We start from the raw sequence: 19997 nt of genomic DNA, 5'->3' as shown, positions 1-19997 counted from the left end.
TTCCGCATTCTCTTACCTTCTTAAATGCAGCTCTTCATGTTGCTCTTAAAATAATATTCCCGGCTCAAGGGTCTGACCAAGCCACTCACCCACTCAAAAACCCCAGTGGCTCCCTATTGCCTCTGGATCAAAATAGAAATTCCTGTTGTTTTGGTCTTCAAAGTCCTTAACAGTCTAGCTTCAGCCTCCTTCACTTTCTGCCCCTAGTTCACATTACTCCCCTTTATATTCTCTACTGGTCAACTTGCTGTTCCCCTTACACATGGGATTAGGTCTTCCTTCTATCTTTCCTGTCTCTCTTGCTTGAAAGGCATGCCCAGAGACAATTAGGTGGCACTCCAAGCTGGGCTTAGAGTGAGAAAGACTCGAATTCAAATTCAGCCTCAGACACTCCCTTCCTGAGTGACCCTGGGTGACTTACTGAACTTCTGTGCCTCAGTTTCCTCAACTGTAAAATGGAGATAACATAGCACTTACCTACCTCATAGGGTTGTTGCGAGGACAAAAATGAGATGATATCTGTAAAACACAGTACTTGGCATGTGGTAGGTGCTTAGTAAATGCTTATCCCCTTCCCTTCATTGGAAAGCTTTCCCTTTCCTCTGCATAAGAAATATCTAGCTTCTTTGAAAGCTTGGGGCCACTGCTGACTCTCATGAGGCCTTTTGTCAGCTGCAAGGGCCTTTCCTTCACCGATTATTTTCTATCATTTTAAAAACTTTCTAATAATAATTTTTTCCAATCACATAGAAAATTTTTAACAATTCTTTTTTAAAAATTTATTAATGTTTTATATTTTTCTGATTATACATGTACGTTCATTTTTATACACATTGCTTTATGAATCATGTTGAGAGAGAAAAATCAGAGCAAAAGGGAAAAACCATGGGAGAGATTTTAAAAATCCAGAAAAAAAGAAGTGAACATAGTATGTATTGATTTCTATTCAGTCCCCTTAGATCTTTTCCTCGTTGCAGATGCATTTTCTGTCCAAAGTCTATTGGGATTGCTTTGGCTCACTGAACCACTGAGAAGAACCAAGTCTTTCCATAGTTGATCATCACACATTCTTGCTGTTATTCCTGGTCCTGTTTGTTTTGCTCAGCATCAGTTCATGTAGATCTTTCCAGGTCTTTCTAAAATCAGCCTGTTCATTGTTTTTTTTATAGAATATTACTATTCTATATTCTATATAGAATGTTACTTTCGTATACCACAACTTATTCAGCTGTTCCCCAGTTGATGGGCATCTACTCATTTTCCACTTCTTTGCTACAAAAAGAGCTGCTACAAATAGTTTTGCACATGCGGGTTCTTTTCCCTTCTTTGTGATTTCCTTGGGATATAGACTCAGTAGTGGCAAAACAATTCTTTTTAAATAAAATTTAGAGTTCCAAATTTTCTCCCTCCCTTCTTTTTCCCTTCCCTAAGATGGTAAGCAATTTGATAGAGGTTATATATGTGCAGTCATATAAAACTTGTTTTCATATTAGTCCAGTTGTGAAAGAAGAAACAAAACAAAGGGAAAAAACATGAAAAAAAAAAGAAATTGAAAATATGCTTTGATCTACATTCAGACTCCATCAATTCTTTTTCTTGGATATAGGCTATCCCACAAATATACTTGCTATTTATTTATCTAGTTTACCACCTATAAAATGTGACCTCCTTGAAGGGTAGCTTTGTTTGATTTTTTTGGCTTTGTACTCCCATTTCCTATCAGACACTATGATAGGAACATTGTAGGCTCTTAATAAATGCTAGTTGATAAACAAAGAAAAGTCAGTTTAACAACACTGACACAGAAGTCATACCTTTCAGTGCATATAGCATTCTAGACCAGTGGTTCTCCAACTTTTGTTTTCAGTAGCTTTATCCTATTAAAAAATTATTGAGAATCTCTCCAAAGCGTTTTTGTTTATCTGGATTCTATTTATAGACATTTACCATATTGGAAATAAAAACTATTTTTGAATTTATAGACCCTCTAAAAGGGTTTCAGAGATCCCCAGGATTCTCTAGACCATACTTTGAGAACCACTGTTCTAGACCCTTCTTCCCCTCTTCCTTCCCTGAAAAGAAAGAAATGCGTTTTATCCGCTATTCCCCAAGACCAAGAATTTATCACTAGCATTATTTTGTTTACGTTATTTTATTACTGTGTAGTGTAGGCTGTTCTCCTTGTCCTTACTTAATTCTGGATTAAATCGGCCAAGTCACTCACTCCTCATTCATTCATGTTTTCTTACAGCACAATAACATTCCAGTACATTTACATATCACAATTTGCCCAGTCACCTCCCAGTAAGATTTTTGCAACCATAGTTCTACGGTGATTCTTTGGCATATATGGAGACCCTTCTTGAGGGATATGATTGATAGTGCGATTGCTGGGTTAGAGGGTAAGAATATAAACTCATTTCCAAAATGGGTAAAATGATTTACCACACCATCAGCAGTGTTAGTATGCTTGTCTTCCCATAGCCCTTCAACATGAACTTACTATCATCCTGTTATCTTCTTTGCCAATTTAGACATGAGGTCAAACATCAGAGTTGGTATAATTTGTATCTGTGTTATGTCTGTATGTATCTTTTATTAGTGATTTGGAATTATCATTCACATGGTTACCGATAACTTTGTTGTTCTATTGGAAACTGTAATGATAATAGTTAGCATTTATATAGTGCTTTGAGATTTGTAAAACTCTTTACAAATTATATTGTTTCATTTTATCATCCCAACAACCCTGGAAGGTAGGTGCTGTCAGCGCTATTTTCAGATGAGGAAACTGAGGCTGAGAGTGACTGAGTGACTTTTTCAAGGTAAAACAGCTAGTAAGTGGGTCTAAATTTGAACTTAGGTCTTTCTGACTCCCCTTTACTTATCTGTCTCCTGGGAAATGATTCTTGGTCTTTTACATACATATTTATGAGTCAAATATTTTCCCATTGGACATACAGTATCTCTTGTACTTTTTTAAAAAAGTAAAAACGAAGGGGGAGAGCTGTTTTCTTTCATAGCTTGATTTTTATGGAAATGTTTTGCATAACTTCACATGTGGTTTCTTAATTGTGTATGAGGATAAGGGAAAGAACCTAGAACTCAAAAATCTTAAAATGTTTTAAAAATTGTTTTGAATTTAACTGGGAAACATATTAAATAAATTAAAAAAAAAAGAATGAAAGGGGAATATGACCTTGAACTATAACATAAACTAGAAATCTTCTAAACTATATGGTACTAGTTAAAAAAGAATAAAAATCATATAGTAGTTTCCCTTTTTTCATCCCCTCTATCCCATGTTTAGTTAAGGATTCTCCCTCTCTCCCAACTGCAAAAGGTACTTCCTTCCATTTTCTAATTATTTTTAATAATATGATTTTATATTTGGACTTATTCTTCATTTGGAACTTATTATGTATTAGGGCATAAAATACTGCTTTCAACCTAATTTGTGTCCTACCAGTTATTATCAAACAGGAACCTTTTCTTTAGTAGTCCATTGTGGTCTTGCTCATCTAGTCTGTTCTACTGATCTTTTAACCAGTCTCATATCGTTTCCAAGATTTCTGTTTTATAATAACATATTTTGAGGTATGGAGGTATTATTCCCCTTTCATTCCTGCCTTTCTCCCCACTATTTCCCTTGAGAAATCGTTTTTTTTTTTTTTCAATTAAATTTTGTTCTTTATTGTATACTATATTTTGTATTATTTAATTTATATATTTTCTGTATCTCAAGAACATAGTATAACACTAAATTGGTAAACTAGTCTAAGTATCATTTTTATTGTATTGTCATGGCCCAATTACTTGTATTCTTTTATTACAGTGAAAGAGTATTTTATAACTGCATCGATTTAATTCTTGAGTTTGTCTTGATAGATTAGCTTCCAGATAGTTGGTGATTTGTAAGTATTTTGAATCAAATAGCCCTCTCCCATTTTCTCCTGGTTGTTGTTGTTAATATTATGGAAACATGTTGATGATTTCTATGGATTTTTTTGTTTGTTTGTTTTTTGCTATTTGCCTGAAGCTGTCCATACTCTCAATTTCATTGCTGTCTTTTGGGGATTTACTAAGCAAACCATGGTTTCATTGGCCAATACAAATATTTATGATGCTTATTTTTTTTATTTTTTTCTCTTGTCTTAATGGCTATTGGTATAGTTTATAGAAACATGTCACATAATAGTGGGTAAAATGAGGCATCATTGCTTTACTCTTATATTTTGGACACAAAGTGAATAGAACATTGGGCTTGAAATTAGAGAGACCTATATTTGAATCCTGTTTTAGACACTAATTGTGTGACTCTGGGCAAATCATTTAACCCTTTTATAATAATAACCCATCTATAAAATGAGGGTATTAAATAGCACCTACATCCCAAGGTAGTATAAAGACCAGATGAAATAAAACAGATAAAGAACTATGTGAATGTCAGATAATATTATCCTTGTTCTCGAGAAAGCAACATATTTTTTCTTTTTGAATTCTAATGTAATTTTATGAACTTAACAGTCATCAGCAGACATGAACATTTCTACATAAAAAGAACAGAAAAAGGATTGCATCTGAAACTGTGACTCTATCATGCCCTCTCTGAATTTCATTCTGTTCCCTTCTGTATATTGTTATGTTTCATTGGTGCTCTTTTTTTAATCTAGTATTTTTCCATTGCAAATAATGATAGGTTTGGGTTTTATATAGAATATTTATTATTTATTATATTCAAGGGCTCTTTCATGTCCAGACTTTAGAATCGTGGAAATCAGTGCTGCATTTTATATAGGGCTTTTTCTCAGTCTTAGAGACTATTTTGTTTTTGTTGTTTATATGATGATACTAATTGTTTCTCTAATGGTGAATTATCTTTTCATCCATGAGATAAATCCATCTTGGCCATAGTCAGTAATTTTTACTTGTATTCTTGTAGTCTTTTAAAGTAGGATTTCATTTTAAATATTTTCATCTGTATTCATTAATGAGATTGATTTAGGATTCTATTTCTCTGGTTTGGCCATTAGTTCCATATTAGTCTCCAAAAACAAGTTTGTTAGCGTGACTCCTTTCTCAGTTATTAAGAATAATTTTTGTTGCATGAGTTGCTATGTTACTTTTAAAACATTTAATAGAATTTACCTGTAAATCTGCCTGGTCTGGAATGTTTTTTCCCCTTTGGTAGCTTATTTATTACTTGTTAAATTTGTCTTTCTGAGAATGAATTGTTTAAGATCTCTTGGATATTTTATATTTTTCTGAGTAATTATTTCCCTTTATGTTCTCAGATTTGTTGACATATACTTAAGTATAGTAGTTTCTGATAATTTCCTCTGTTTACATTTACTTTATTCATTTTTAAATTTTGGTTCCTTGATTTTTTTTCTCCCTTTTAAAAATCAAGTTAGATAAAGTTTTGTCCATTAAAAAACTAGGTTTTGTTTAGAATGTCTGTAATCTTTTGCTTTCAATTTGATTGCTTTTTCTTCTAATTTTCAAGGTTTCTTCTTTTGTACTTATTTTCAATTGGATAACTTGCTGCTTTTCTATTTTTTAAAGTTATATACTCATTTTGTTAATCTCTTTCTCTATTTTGTGAATACATGGTTTCAAAGAGATAATTTGCCTCTGAAAACTGATTTCCCTGCCTTCCCCAAATTTTGGTATGGTGAGTTCCATCATTATAATTTTCTTATTCCCTTCCCTGTTCTCCAACAGAATTACCAAATAAATGATGGGAATTCTGTCAATATAATTTACCTAAATTTTTCCCAAGCATTTGATCAAATATCTCCTACTGTTCTTATGGAAAAAATGGAGAGATATGGACTAGACACTACTAGAACTAAATGGATTCAGGAGCAGCTGAATGGCCAGACACAAAAGAGTGGTCATTAATGATTCCATGGCATCTTGCCAGGAAGTCTCCAATGCTCTATTCCAGAGATCTCTCGTTGGTCCTATGAATTTGATCATTCTTATCAAGGACTTGGATAAAGGTTGAAGATTGGCATTCTCATCACATTTGCAGATGACACAATTAATTCTAATTAATTAAGGGAATTGGTGAACTTGAATGGAGAAAAATTGCATCTTTGTTTTTCACTAACCTCTGACTGAAATTTAGCTTGTCTTTCAATTATGAATCCAGATTGCCAAAGATAAGAAAGGTTCAGAATCGTTGGGTTAGACCATTGGAGTGACTAAGATGAAATTCATTAGAGGTAGATGTAAAGTCATATACTTAGGTTAAAAAAAAATCAACTTGACAAGTAAAAGATGGCAGAGAGATGATTTATCTAAACAAAAATCTGGTGTTTTTACTACAAGATCACTATCAGTCTAAAAAACAAATGTGTGATCTTGGGCTATGTCATGAAGGACATAGTTTCCAGGAATACGGAGATTACTAGTGTTCTTTGAGGGCAGCTAGGTGACACTACAGTGGATAGATTGCTGGTCCTGGAGTTGGGAAAATCTGAGTTCAAATGTGACCTCACACATTTATTAGCTGTATGATCCTGGGCAAATCATATAATTGTTGTGTGCCTCAGTTTCCTCATCTGTAAAATAAGCTGGAGAAGGAAATGACAATCTCTGTCAGGACAACCCCAATGGGGTCACAAAGATATAAATACACCCGAACAGCAAGAAAAAATGTTTGCTCATTCAGACCTCACCTAAAGCATTCTCTGGGCCATTCTGAGTGCTTTAGGAAGGATGCTGTTAAGCTCAGGAGTACCCAGAAAATGAAAATAGGCCTTGAATCCATGCCACATAAGGAATGGTATAAAGAATTAAGGCTGTTTACCTGGGGATTCTCATTTCTTTGCCCTCTGTTTTCAGTACTTCTGGGAAATTTTCTTTTATTATTTCCTGTAGTTTGATATTCAGGCTTTTTACTTTTTAGTTCTTTTCTAGGTGGAGAGAAAAACCTATGATTCTTAGATTCTAGTCAGTTACTTTGGCTTGTATAGATCAAGTCTTGTGTTTTTCCATTGTTGCCATTCTTTGCTTTTACTTTTTGTCAGATCTTCTATCATATCTGTATTTTAAGTTCTAAACTTAACATTTTCTTCTTCAGAGACTTTACATTTTCAAAAAAATACTCTTGTATTTTCTACGTTATTTACTCTCGTTTTTCTTAGTGATTTCTTTGTGTACTTTTTTGCACTCTAATTTCCTATTTTTTCATAATTTTATGTGAGGCAATTAAATGATATAGTATGTAGAACAGTGGATTTTGAAGTAAGAAAGATCTAAATTCAGATCCAGTCTCAAATACTTATTAATTTCGTAATCCTGGGCAAATCATTTAACCTCTCGCAGACTTAGATAAGTTTTCTTATCTGTAAAATGAGGATAATTATTAAAAGTACCTACCTTACTGAGTTCTAGTGAGGACCAAATGAGATAATATTAGCAAAGTGCTTTGAAAACCTTATGATGCTATATTAATGTTCCCTCTCATCTTTCTTTTGAACCTTATACGACATCAGGTAATTATTGCTGTTCCATTATGTCGAAGAATCTTGTTTAATTAGTTTTCTTGTTTTCTTTTTCACTGGTGATCATTGGTGATCTTCTCTAATGGCATATACTTATTCATTGTATTGTGACCTTTCTGGCTTATTTTCCCATCTATATTTCCAACTCTCCCACTTGGCTTATCTGCTTGGGAGAATAGGCTTGACTTTTTGATTGCCTTTTGGGATTATCAACCTTCCTCTTTTATTCTGGTGCCCTGCATCGGGGCTGCACACTGACCTTTCTCGCACCTCCATGGCAAGTATTTTCTCCTGCTCAGGACCCTGGGTTTCTTCATGATGAGGGCTATGTGAGCTCAATGGGAGCATTATCATCTGGTTTTATATCTTCCATTTCTTGGCAGGACCTAATGTCTGGTATCTTACACTGCCAGGTGATCTTCAGAATCTTCCTAAGACAATTGAAATGGAAGCGATTCAGTTTCTTGGCGTGGAGCTGGTAAACTATCAAGGTTTTAACAGGAATACAACAATGAAGTCAGCACAACAGCTCTGTAGACTTCTAGTATTGGGTGGGCAGTCTATTATCCCCTCTTTCTTACACTTTCTTTTGGAGCCTCCTCAAAACTGAGCTAGCACAGGCAAATGTGTACATCAACCTCATCATCTATGAGTACATCCCTGAAAAGTATACTGCCAAGATAAGAGAACTTATCCAGAGAATCCAAAATTTCCCCATTTGCTCTAATTGATGTTCAAATGTTCAAACGGACTATTTGTGCTCAGCCTGTAGTAGAGCCTTCCAAATTTGTATGGGACTGATCAACCGCAGGCAAACACACTGGACCTTGACCCCAACACAGTGGTATCATTGGTCCTGACTATAAAAAATGAACAACAACTAATAATATGTCTTCCTTCAATTTCTAACAATGTGAAAATGTTGTGTGATCCCCAAAGAAGGATTACTTAAAAGATGCTCCCTATTCCACAAAGTGGAACATTCCATCATTGGACAAGGTCTAGTTACTTGTAGTGAAGCAAAAAATATGCACCTTTATATGATTTCAATCATCCTTTTGCCCAATTCCTGCTCTCTGGAACAAAAATAAATTCAACTTCTCCCGTCTCTTCTCTAGTTTAGATAGGATAAGGACTGAATATATGGATTACATTAGTAGAGAGGATTTTTGTAGGAAGAATTGTCTCTACTGATGTAAGTCAGATACTTATCTGCAATTTATAATCTTTAAAGATTTACATTGATGATGTAATATTCATTTTCTGTATCTTTTAAACTAACACAAACTGGAGCACATATTTGATGATCATTTTATTTTTTTATTATTTATTAATGCCTGTTGAATAAAATCTCTCAACTAAAAATAATATATAGATATAGATATAGATAGATAGATATGTCTTCCTTTAATTTGGTCACAGAAGCCTCTTCCCCTCTGGCTCCTCAGCACTTTTGAGTCTTCTCTTCACCACCATTTGCACCCCTCAATGGTCTTGCCTCCTTTCCATTAAAGTCTGGGTACTTCTGTATTTTCCACTTGTTGGAATATATAGATGGGGGGTTGGTGTTTAAGTGCTGTGAGGGAACAACCACTGCAATGGAAGCTTGAAATATAAGGTTGTTCTTGCTGGGTGCCTGTCCTCTAGAGGTGAGGAAGGTTAGAATGAATGTGCACTTCAGGCAGATCTGCTGTTATTTCAGATGGCGTTACATTGTGTAGAGATGCTTCTTATCTTCTGGCTCTTATTTAATGACTCAGTTTGGCACAATTCTTGCTGTTTTGAAATTAGAGGTGAGGACATTGATGTTGCAAATGGGGGACATCTTTCCAATGAAGCCCTTGAGCTATATTTTGCCGTATTCTTGTTCGTTCCCAATCTGTCTCCTGACAACATTGTTTTAGGTGTAGTGATGATAGGGAAAAAATCAGATTATAATGAACACCCTTCAGGAGATTCAAAGATTCATTTGGTTCTATTATAACTTGGTACAATGAAAACACAGATCCATTAGATATCAAAATTGATACTATCAATGCTCAATCAACAGACACTTATTAAATGTCTATTATGGGCCAGGCACTGGTGATGCAACACAAAAAAGAAACAGCCCATATCCTCAAGCTCCTTACATTCTGCTAGGGGAAAAATAGGCACAAATCACATGTAAGACAAAAAAAATTGAGACAGGGAAAAATCATTAATAGCCTGAGGTCTCAGGGAAGGTTTCTTGGACAGACAGCAGCCAAGTTTAATCTCAAAAGAAGACAAGGATATTGAAACTGAAGAAGGAATATATTTCAAGTATAGGGGTTGGCTTGTGCACCGAAGGGAAAATATCTGAGTTAGAACAATGGCTGGTAGTCCAGTTTGGCTGGCATATTGTGTTCCTAAGGAAATAAGCCCAGAAAGGTAGGCAAGAGCAAGTTGGAGAACAGCTCTAAATGACATAGACAATGGAGAGCACCTGAAGCTTCTTAAACAGGGAAATGGGGCCTAGTCAGATTTGTATCTTAGGAGCATGTTTTGGCAGTTGTATATGGAGAATGGATAAAGGGAAGGATGTGACTTGTTTAAGAACACAGGTTGGCTTTAAACCCAGATTTCCTGCCTTCTAATCCAGCATTCTTTCCACCTCTTCTAGGCCAGGCCTGACTCTGGACAGTGCAATGACTCTGGATTGGGATTGGAACAAAATGAGACACTTGTGAGCCAACTAAGTAGCAGATAACAAAAGATTCCATGCTCACAATAGTATGGAAAGGCTAGCCGCTAGGCAAAGATCCACCATCGGTGCAGTTAGGTATAGCTCCCTTCCTTCCCAATTCGCAGTACCCTGGTCAGCAGTGCTAAATTAAACATGAGGAGCCCACAACTCCTCCTCTAATGGGTGATGAGGAAGCTATGTCAGTGGTTTGACTCTCAGTCATCTGGACCAATCCTGAGAATGCTTTATATTGCTTTTTAGGGGGGAAAGTAGCTTAGTCTGAATGGGGTAGATGTTACTCCTGTGATACTACTGTGTTATGTATTGACAAATATGAAGAATTAAGAAAAATTTGGAAATACTTCTTTGAATTACTATGTAAAGGGAGATGGAGCCAAGATGGCAGAGTCAGGATGGTGGAGTAAAGACAGGAATTTACCCAAGCTCATCCCCAAACTGCTCCAAATCCCTTTAAATAATGACTTTAAATAAAGCAGAATTCTGTTGCTTTAGCACATTAGGTATTACAGCTACGATGGGACAAGGACACTCCTAACAGCTCCAGAGCAAAAAAGAGGGCTTGTGGTTAGGTTCCTAGAAGGATCTCTGAAAACAGCTGCACAAAATCCCTGAAGCTTAGGATAGTGCACCCTCCACTCTGGAAACAGAACCCTACTTTAACAGAGTTAAAAGTCAAGAAATAGGCTAGGAAAATGAGCAGACAACAGAAAAAGTTCCCGACCATTAAAAGTTGCTATGGTGACAAGGAAGATCAAAACATACACTCAGAAAATGATAACAAAGTTAAATCTCTTACATCCAAAACCTCCAAGAAAAATAAGAATTGGGCTCGGTTCATGGAAGAGGTCAAAAGGGATTTTGAAAATCAAGTAACAGAGGTAGAGGAAAAATTGGGAAAAGAATGGAGAGTGGTACAAAAGGAAATACAAAGAGCTAATGAGAAGAATGCTTTAAAAAACAAAATCAGATGATTGGGAAAGGAGGTACAAAAGCTCACTGAGGAAAAGAATTCCTTAAAAATTAGAATTGAGCAAATAGAAGCTAATGACTTCATGAATTACCATGTAAGCAGTGTCAAGAGCACTACATAAACAATGGTTTATTGTTGTTGAGTTGCTTCAGTTATGTCTGATTCTTTGTGACCCCAGTTGAGGTTTTCTTGGCAAAGAGTAGTTTGGCATTTCCTTCTCCTGCTTATTTTACAGATGAGGAAACTGAAGCAGAGTAAAGTGACTTGTCCATGGTCACTCAGCTAGTAAATGTGTGAGGCCAGATTTGAATTCAGGAAGATGAGTCTTCCTGATTCCCAGCCCAGGGTTCTATCCACTGTAGCATCACTTAGTTGCCCCAGACAATGATCGTCATAGATTATAAACAAAAACAAAAAAGCAAAAATATTCACCGCCAGCAAGCATTTTTTTCTTTACTTCTCACTCTTTGGCCCATGTATCTATCCTTAGCTACTAATATGGAATCTGGAATACAATATAAATACAGAAAAAAATATACTCTATTCTAGGCCCTGTACTAGTAGCTAAGGAAACATAGACCAAAGAGTGAGAATAAGAAACCTGGGGGTGGTTTGCATCAAGATATTCAGGTCACTACAGGAGAATAATGATGGGTCCAATTTGTCTGAAACAATAATGAAGGAAATTTAAAGTAAAATAAAGTCGGATAAGCCAGGTTTGGGTGCCAGGAGCGGGGGGAGGTGGGGGAGGGAGACACTGATTGTGAAGGGCCTTAAATTAAGTGCCAGGCTAAGGAACTCTCAGATTGCCTATAGGATAAAATATATTCAGTATCTTATAGAATCTTAGGGTTTCTGATGGTGCTTGGTAAATAGCCTTTGTTGAATTAGAAATGTTAGAGTAAGCAGAGAGGTTTAGCCTTCTGTGGGCTTAAGCCTAGAATAAGGCGAGGAGCAAGGAGACGGATTTGTCCTAGCAATAGCCATCATCTGCCTAGTTTGGTTTTTTAAAGCTGTGTTCAATATAAGCTTTTCTTCCAACTTTTTTTTTCCCATCTACCTCTGGTTATTTTCACTAATGGACTGACCTATTCCATTTTGGCAGTTTGCTAGACTTTTGTTGGTTTTATTTTTAGATGTATTTATTATTTCTCCCTACTGCCTCCCCCAATTGAATAATAAAAAAGTGAAAAATCAGCCTCATAATGCATATGCACAGTCCAACAAAATAAATTCCCAGTGCTCAGCACGGTGCCTAGCAAATGCTAGGTGCTTAATAAATGTTTTCTGATTGATTGATCGTGGCCAAAAACGTATGTTGTTTTATATTTTAAATCCAATCCTTCTCTAGCAAGAGGTAGGCAACATGTTTCATTGTCAGTTCTCTGGCCTTGATTTAATCACTAAATCAGAGTTCTTAAGACCTTTAAAGTTGTTTTTCTTTATAGTGTTACCATTGTATAAATTGTTCTCCTAATTCCACTCGCTTCACCATGCATCGGTCATAGAGGCCTTCCTTGCTGGTTGCCTCGGAAATTGTCCATTTTGTCATTTCTAACCAAACAGTAATGGGCCATTACATTCATATAACATAAATTGTTTTTTCTTTTAATTTTTAAAGCTTTTTATTTTCAAAACATATGCATGGATAATTTGACAGCATTGACCCTTGCATAGCCTTTTGTTTCAGATTTTCTCTTCCTTTCCCCTCCCTCCTCCCCTAAATGGCAAGCAATCCAGTATATGTTATACATGTTAAAATATAACATAAATTGTTTAATCATTCCCCAATAGGTGGGCAGCACTGTTTTAGTTACAGCTTCGGCTACTGTGAAAAGAATTACTATAAAATCCTTTTGCACATATGGGTCCATTTCCTCTTTCTTTGATCTCTTTGGGTTATAGACTTGGGGGTGGTATAGATGAAACAAAGGGAATATGACTTCTTGGATATAGTTTGAAATTGCTTTCTAGAATGACTTGGAACAATTCACAGCTCCATCAATGGTGCATTAGTGTGCCTGTTTTCGTAATTTTATTCGTCATCTTTGCCATCTAAAGGATGTGAATAAGGTGGAATTTCTGAGTTACATTCATTTGCATTTTAAAAAAATTCTTAGTGATTTCAAGCAATTTTTCTTCTGGTTGTTAGATTTCTTACTTTGAATATAGCCCATTTGTAGCCTTTGACCATAGTGGAGAATAATGACTTAGACTACTACCTTTGAAGAATATTTAGAGAGGTATTAAAGTCTTGAAAATAAGTATAGATTTATCTCCTTTGGGTTTAAGATGATTTTTTTTCTTCCTCTGAATAATTTGATTATGTAAAACTCAATGTATTTATAAGTTCATACTACTATAAGCTACATTTAGTTTTAAATAATTTAGACTTCCATGTTATTTAATGCATGTTTATCTATATCTGTATATATGCAGATGCTTTTATACACACACACACACACACACACATACATACATACACACACTACTAAATATATGCATATGTACAACATAAGAGAACCTTAGGTGCTGTTTCTGCTGTTTTCCAGCCTTGAAATTCCTAGGTCTTTGAATGGGTCATTAGTAAAATATGAAATTGCTTCTATCCCATAATGCACTGGTTTGTACCATCAAGGTAGTATGCAATTTTCATTTGTCCTCAATCAAGCTTTATATAACCTATACAGCAAAAAAGCCTTAATGGAATCCAACTCCAAATAGGATATTTGAGTGTCTCTCTTACATCTTGGTTCTCAGTTCATACACCCTCCAGTGCTCTTCAGTTCTATGTAGTTTTGATAAATTCTCGACTTAATGATGTTTGTAGTCCAGATGTGAGTATATAGAGTAATACAGCCTGTTATCTCCCCTCTGATAACCTGTGTCGTTTCCTTGTGCCCTAAAACGACTGACCATCTTTCTATAGCTTGGTAGGGTATGGTTGATTATGAGTACAGGGTGTCCCAAAAAGTCTTAGTGCAGGCTTAAGCTTTAATAGCTTGAAGCCCATGTAATAACAAAAAGTCCTTAGTAGCCAAAGCCTTAGGCCGGGATTAAGCCGTTTGAGCCGACTTTTGAGACATGCTGTATTAACTTCCTTTTCTGCAATCTTAACTTTGTCAGGATGCTTTGTTTTATTCTTGGCAGGAGTCCCTTACACCTATTTTTCCATGTGAACATTTTATAGGCTAAACTATCCCATTTTTTTTTACAGGTGCAGGAGACATTGTGTCAATCATGATCGGCAATCTGAAAGGCACCAAAATTTTGCAGTCTATTCAACGAGGCATCCAAGTAACCATGGTCATTGAAGTAGGGAAAAAACATGGCCCCTGGATGAATCATTATTCGATCTTCTTTGTCTCTGTGTCCTTCTTCATCGTGACGGCTGCAACTGTGGGCTACTTTATCTTCTATTCTGCTCGAAGACTGAGGAATGCCAGGGCTCAAAACCGGAAACAGGTTTGTAATGGTTCTTTGCTGAGCCTTTTTTATGATTCCATTGGACTGTTTACCAGGAGTTTGAATGTTGCACATTTCAGGGTACTTGTGGGCTTTGTTATGTACTTCCATGGCACATAAAGTGATCTCCAGCTTGGATAATGCTAACACCATGCATTCCCATGGCATTCTAAATTTTGCAAGATGGCCCTGTGATATATGTATAGTGGTGTAAATATTACGATTCCCATTTTAAAGGTGAGGAAGCCTGGCTTTTCCAAGCTCTAAGTCTGACATCACATAAACTACAAAAGGGTCAAGATAGAATATGAATCCACATCCCCTTAGCTCTATCTGCTAACCTCCGTACCTCTGAGTACATCGATTTCCATCCTCTTCTCCTGAAATCTTCCTTTTGTAAATTGTCCAGAAATTAATCCTTGACCAAATTCTCTAAGACCTCATTTAGAGAGAATAGTTAGCACCCTTTCCAGCAGAGCATAATGGATAGAGAGCCTGCCTTTCTCTTCACTGTGCTGAGAAGCAGACAGACCCATGCTTATTAAAGTCTAGCCTCAGAACCTTATTTAACTGGGTGGTAATTGATGTTACTTAAGCTCCAAGAGGCTCACTTTACCCATCCATAAAATTGAGATAATAAGAGTAATAATTACTGTGTAACTATGGACAAGTCACCTAACAGTTCTGGGCCCCAGGTAACTCTCCTAAGGGGATAAGTTATGGAGCGCCTGCTGTGTTTGAGAGAATTTTTTCTCATTGGCTGTTGCCTGCCTATCCTAATGAAAGCACAGGTCTGATTTTTTAAAAAGTGCTTGGGGTATATGTGGGTAGATTATTGATTTGCAGATTATTCAAAACATTGAGTCTTTCTCATTTCACATTTATTCTTCTTGCCACCCTCTCAGGTCACAAGCTATACTAAATTGTGGGTGGCTGTGTGACTGTTAGAGCAAGTCTCACTGATTGTGTGACTGCATTTCAAAGACAAATATAAATCATTTGGGGCACACCGTTTCAATTATGTTTTGTAAAGTCTCATGCTGTACAGTTATCATTCCAGGAAGATAGAATCATTTTTGGCCGAGAGGATAACGGACAGAAATAGTGCTGGAAAGACTGTGGGAAGGCAAGCATGCTAATGAGATACACCAAAGTTTTGAATTGGGTCAATAGTGGAGGATGACATCTTGGAATTGAGTGAGGAAAACCAATAAACTGTGAGCCAGCAGTCCCGATACTGTAGGACATAAACCCCATGGAGGTCAAAGACAGGAGATACTCCAAATGTGCATCCATAAACAACACTGGTAGGAAAAATAGTCCCATTTTGACCTTATATTTAACTCATTCAGTATGCCAGTAGTTGTTCTTCCTCAACCCCTTTCCTTCTAGGTCTATAAAATTTGCCAAATCACAAATCCCAGACTTCTCCCACCATCTGCCTCTATTTCCTTTAAAGTGCTGTGGTAATAGAATTCATGTAGACTTGGCAACTGGGTCCACTCAGATATTAATTGGGCCCTCACTGAAGCAAAACAGTCCTTTCTCCTTTGTGATTAATTAATTCTGAAGCAGATTTCCCATAAAATATGTTTCAAACCTTCTTTTCTCTCCTCAAACCTGCCACAGCAATCCTTTCTCCACCCACTCAGCCAGAGGACCTTGACTCATACTTTGCTGACAAAATGGAAACCATTTCCTGTCCCTCCCTCCTTTTTTCTCCCTCAACCCAGATAGCTGTTCTACCTGTATTGTAATCGGTTTCCTGCCTTGTGTCCCTTCACTCCAATTCATCTTCCACACAGCTGTCACAGTAATATTTCTGAAGTGCAGGTTTGACCATGTTATTCCCTTGTTCAATAACCTCCACTGGCTCCCTACTAGCTCTAGGATCAGATATCAATTTATTTCTCTGGTTAGAATTTAAAGCCCTTCACAATCTGATTCCAACTATTATGTATCACTCCCCTTCATGGTCTCTCGGGTCAGCCAAACTGGCTGCCTTGCTGTTCCTTGCACGTTCCATTTCCTACCTCCCTACCTTTATATAGGTTCTTCTCCAGGACTAGAATGTACTCTCTCCTTACTTCTGTCTCTTAGAAACCCTATTTCCCTTCAAAGCACAGATCAATCACTCCCCTTCTCCCAAATGAAGCCTTTTCTAATTTCCCCTTCCTGGTTTGCCATCCCAATCAAAATGACCTCATCTTTACATTTTGTCCATAATTATATAAGGACATGTTTTCTCCTTCCTCAAAAATGGAAGTTCCTTGAGGGGCACACACTATTTTTTGTCTCTATATCCCCAGGACCTAGCTCAGGGTTTGACACACAGTTGCCCCTGAAGAAATGCTTATTGATGGATTGAGGGCCCATATCAGTATAACAAGTCTATTGAATTATGCAAAAAACAAGAGCTAGCTAATTAAGAAATTGATCTGACTTTTCTAAGGCTTGTGTGGTATTGGGACACCCCTAAGGTGCTGGGTTTTATTGTTACTTTTTTCATTTTCATTATAATATCAGCAGGAATAGTCATGACCTTGTTCTGTGAATGAGGAAACTGATACTGTAAAGAGGTAAGTCTTGGATTTGGGGCTCGATACTCCATCGTCGGACAACTTTACTAAGAACGTCAATGGATGTGCATGAGGTGGGGCTGTTGGGTGTATATTGAGACCAGAAGTAATAGAAAAAAAGTCCAATGGAAAGACAGAAATGGATAAGAAAGAGTCTTCATTATGGCTGAGCATCCACCACCTGGCTGATGCTCATTAGCCAGTAACAAAGATGTAAGATCGTGCATATTTGGGACTTCTCAATTGAATGATTTTTTAAATTAAATGGTGGCTTCCTATTTCCTGGACTGTTAGCACCTTTAAATGATGGGTGTTTAAGCTAAGAAGAAGGATCCTGAGTATTTACTCTCTTGTTCCCTGGGAACAAGAGTTAGAACAGACACAATATACTCCTTTATTGATGAATGTGAACTCTTGGGCACACACATACCCATTGGAGCTTTGAATTTCAACACATTTTAAAAAACCAGCAATAGGTAACTGGTTGTAATAATGGTGAGCAGATAGAGGAGCCCTTTCCTCTTCAATGTACTGTGCTTCTGACTCCTGAGATCTAACCTTAATCTGAGAGTCCATGAACTTGGCTTTTAAAAATAATTTGAAAACTATATTTCAAAATAATTGGTTTTCTTTGTAACTCTCTGTCTATTATTTTATGAATTTAAAAACATGATTTGGAGAAGGGATCCCCAGGCTTCTCCAGACTACCAAAGAAGAAGAAGTGGCCATGACACACACAAAAAGTTCCCTTTCTCAGACCAGTTTCTAGGCCATATCAATCCCTGTTTAGGACAGAACCAGTTCCCCAATACTACCAATTTTGTCGTGACAAAGACAAGTCTTTGAAACCAAGCACATAAAATCTTTTTTTTTTTTGTTAAAGCTTTTATTTTCAAAACATATGCATGGCTAATTTTTCAACATTGATCCTTGCAAAACCTTGTATTCCAAATTTCCCCCCCACTTCTCTCCACCCCCTCCCCTAGTTAGCAAGTAATCCAATATATGTTAAGCATGTTTAAAAAATATGATAAATCCAATATATATATATACATATTTATATAAGTATTGTGCTGCCCACAAAGAATCAGATCAAAAAGGGAAAAAAATGAGAAAGAAAACAAAATGCAAGAAAACAACAACAAAAAGAGTGAAAATGCTATGTTGGAGCACATGAAATCTTGCAAGTGGAGGCAGGTAAACTTTATTTTCCCTAGTCAAATCATGAAAGCCAGCAGTCCTTGTTTAACCCCCTGAAGGTAACATCAGGTGTTTGGCTAATATTTGAAACCATTTTCTCCCCTTATTATTTCAAAGCTCTTGAAGGACCACTTATGGCAGTAGTTCCCATTTAGTAGCTCGAGAACCTGTAGGGGTTCACAATAGTGGTCCAAAAGGTTCACACTAAAACTTCTTAAATGGCTCCTTAAGTAGTAAATAATTGCAGAATATTATGTGTAGTGTATTAAATTTCTCCAGGGGTTTGCAATATATTTTTTGGGGTTTTTGAAAAGGGTTTACAGAACAAAAAACCTTGTGGCATAGGGGAATGAACTCTGAATTTGAAGTTAAAACTTGGAATTAGATCCTAACTGTTAGCCAATGCCTCTGGGACCTTGTCACTTCTCCTTGCTGGGACTCAGTTTCTTCATCTGAAAAACAAAGCGATTAGATTATATCAGTCTTTTTTGTGTCGTGGAATCTATTGTGTGGACTAGCAAAGTCTATGGGTCTCTTTTTAGAATCATGCCTTATTATCTACATTCATAATTGAAAGAAATTCTGTTTTTCTGTTAGAAATAGTGAAAATAAAGATGCACTCCTCCCCATCAACGTTCATAGTTCACATCCTGAATTGGAATGTGTGGACCTCAGTTTAAGAACCTTTGGACTAGATCAACGAGGTTCATTCTAGCACTAATAAATCTATGATCCAGATCTTACGTGATCTTTGTTTTAAAGAAGGAAACCTCTTGATTGGTTAGAGTATCCAGAACTCCAATTTATACCATATGAGAATGGGTTAAAGGAACCAGGGAGTTAGGCTGAAGAAAAGAAGGCTTGGAGAGCATCTTAGCTGCCTTCAATTAGAGCGATCTGTTTTGTTTTACTTGGATCCCAAAGGGCAGAACTATAATCAGTGGGTAAAAGTTGCAAAGAAGTAAATTGAGGATTGAAATTTGAGCTCTCTAAAAATGTAGATGGGGGTGTAGGGAGTAGGGGGACAGGGTTCTAACAGAGGCTAGATAACCCCTTGGCACTAGTGTTGGAGTGGGCATTCTTTTTCAGATATACCTTTTGATTTGATACTTGTTGAAATCCCTTCCTGCTCTGAAGCTCTGTAATTCATTTGTTAAATACCATCATTTGGACTTAAAGAATTTTGAAATTTCCAAAGACAACTGAGCCCTCACTTCTCCTCCTCTTCAATTCTAGAGCCAGCTCAGGATCCATTTACAATCTGTCCAGAACACACACACACACACACACACACACACACACACACACACTCACTCATTCATTTCTTCTGAGCATAGTAATATTCTATTACATCGAAATTTCACAATTGCTTCAGCCATTTCCCAGATGAGGAGCACAATTTTGCTTCTACTTTTTTGCTACCACAAAGAATCCTTCTGGATCTATAGCTTTCTATATCTGTCTATGAAAAAGAGAGAATGAATGAATAAATGATGGAAAGGAGAGAAAAAAAGAATTAGGGAGAGACTGAGATAGAAGAC

The 19997-nt window shown here is 36.6% G+C and overlaps 1 protein-coding gene across 3 annotated transcripts in view; it reads left to right on the top strand.

Annotated features, from left to right (window-relative positions):
- Window positions 1-19997, top strand: part of RNF128 (ring finger protein 128) — a 123762-nt gene that overhangs the window by 77897 nt on the left and 25868 nt on the right. For all 3 annotated transcript variants that reach the window (XM_051968803.1, XM_051968804.1, XM_051968805.1), the window contains exon 2: window positions 14430-14677. In XM_051968803.1, coding sequence (XP_051824763.1) covers window positions 14430-14677 — 248 coding nt within the window. The remainder of the gene's footprint in view (window positions 1-14429; window positions 14678-19997) is intronic.

This window comes from Antechinus flavipes, chromosome X (assembly GCF_016432865.1).
Source record: "Antechinus flavipes isolate AdamAnt ecotype Samford, QLD, Australia chromosome X, AdamAnt_v2, whole genome shotgun sequence".
NCBI classification, from domain to species: Eukaryota; Metazoa; Chordata; class Mammalia; order Dasyuromorphia; family Dasyuridae; genus Antechinus; species Antechinus flavipes.
This window is presented reverse-complemented; position numbering and strand designations above follow the sequence as displayed.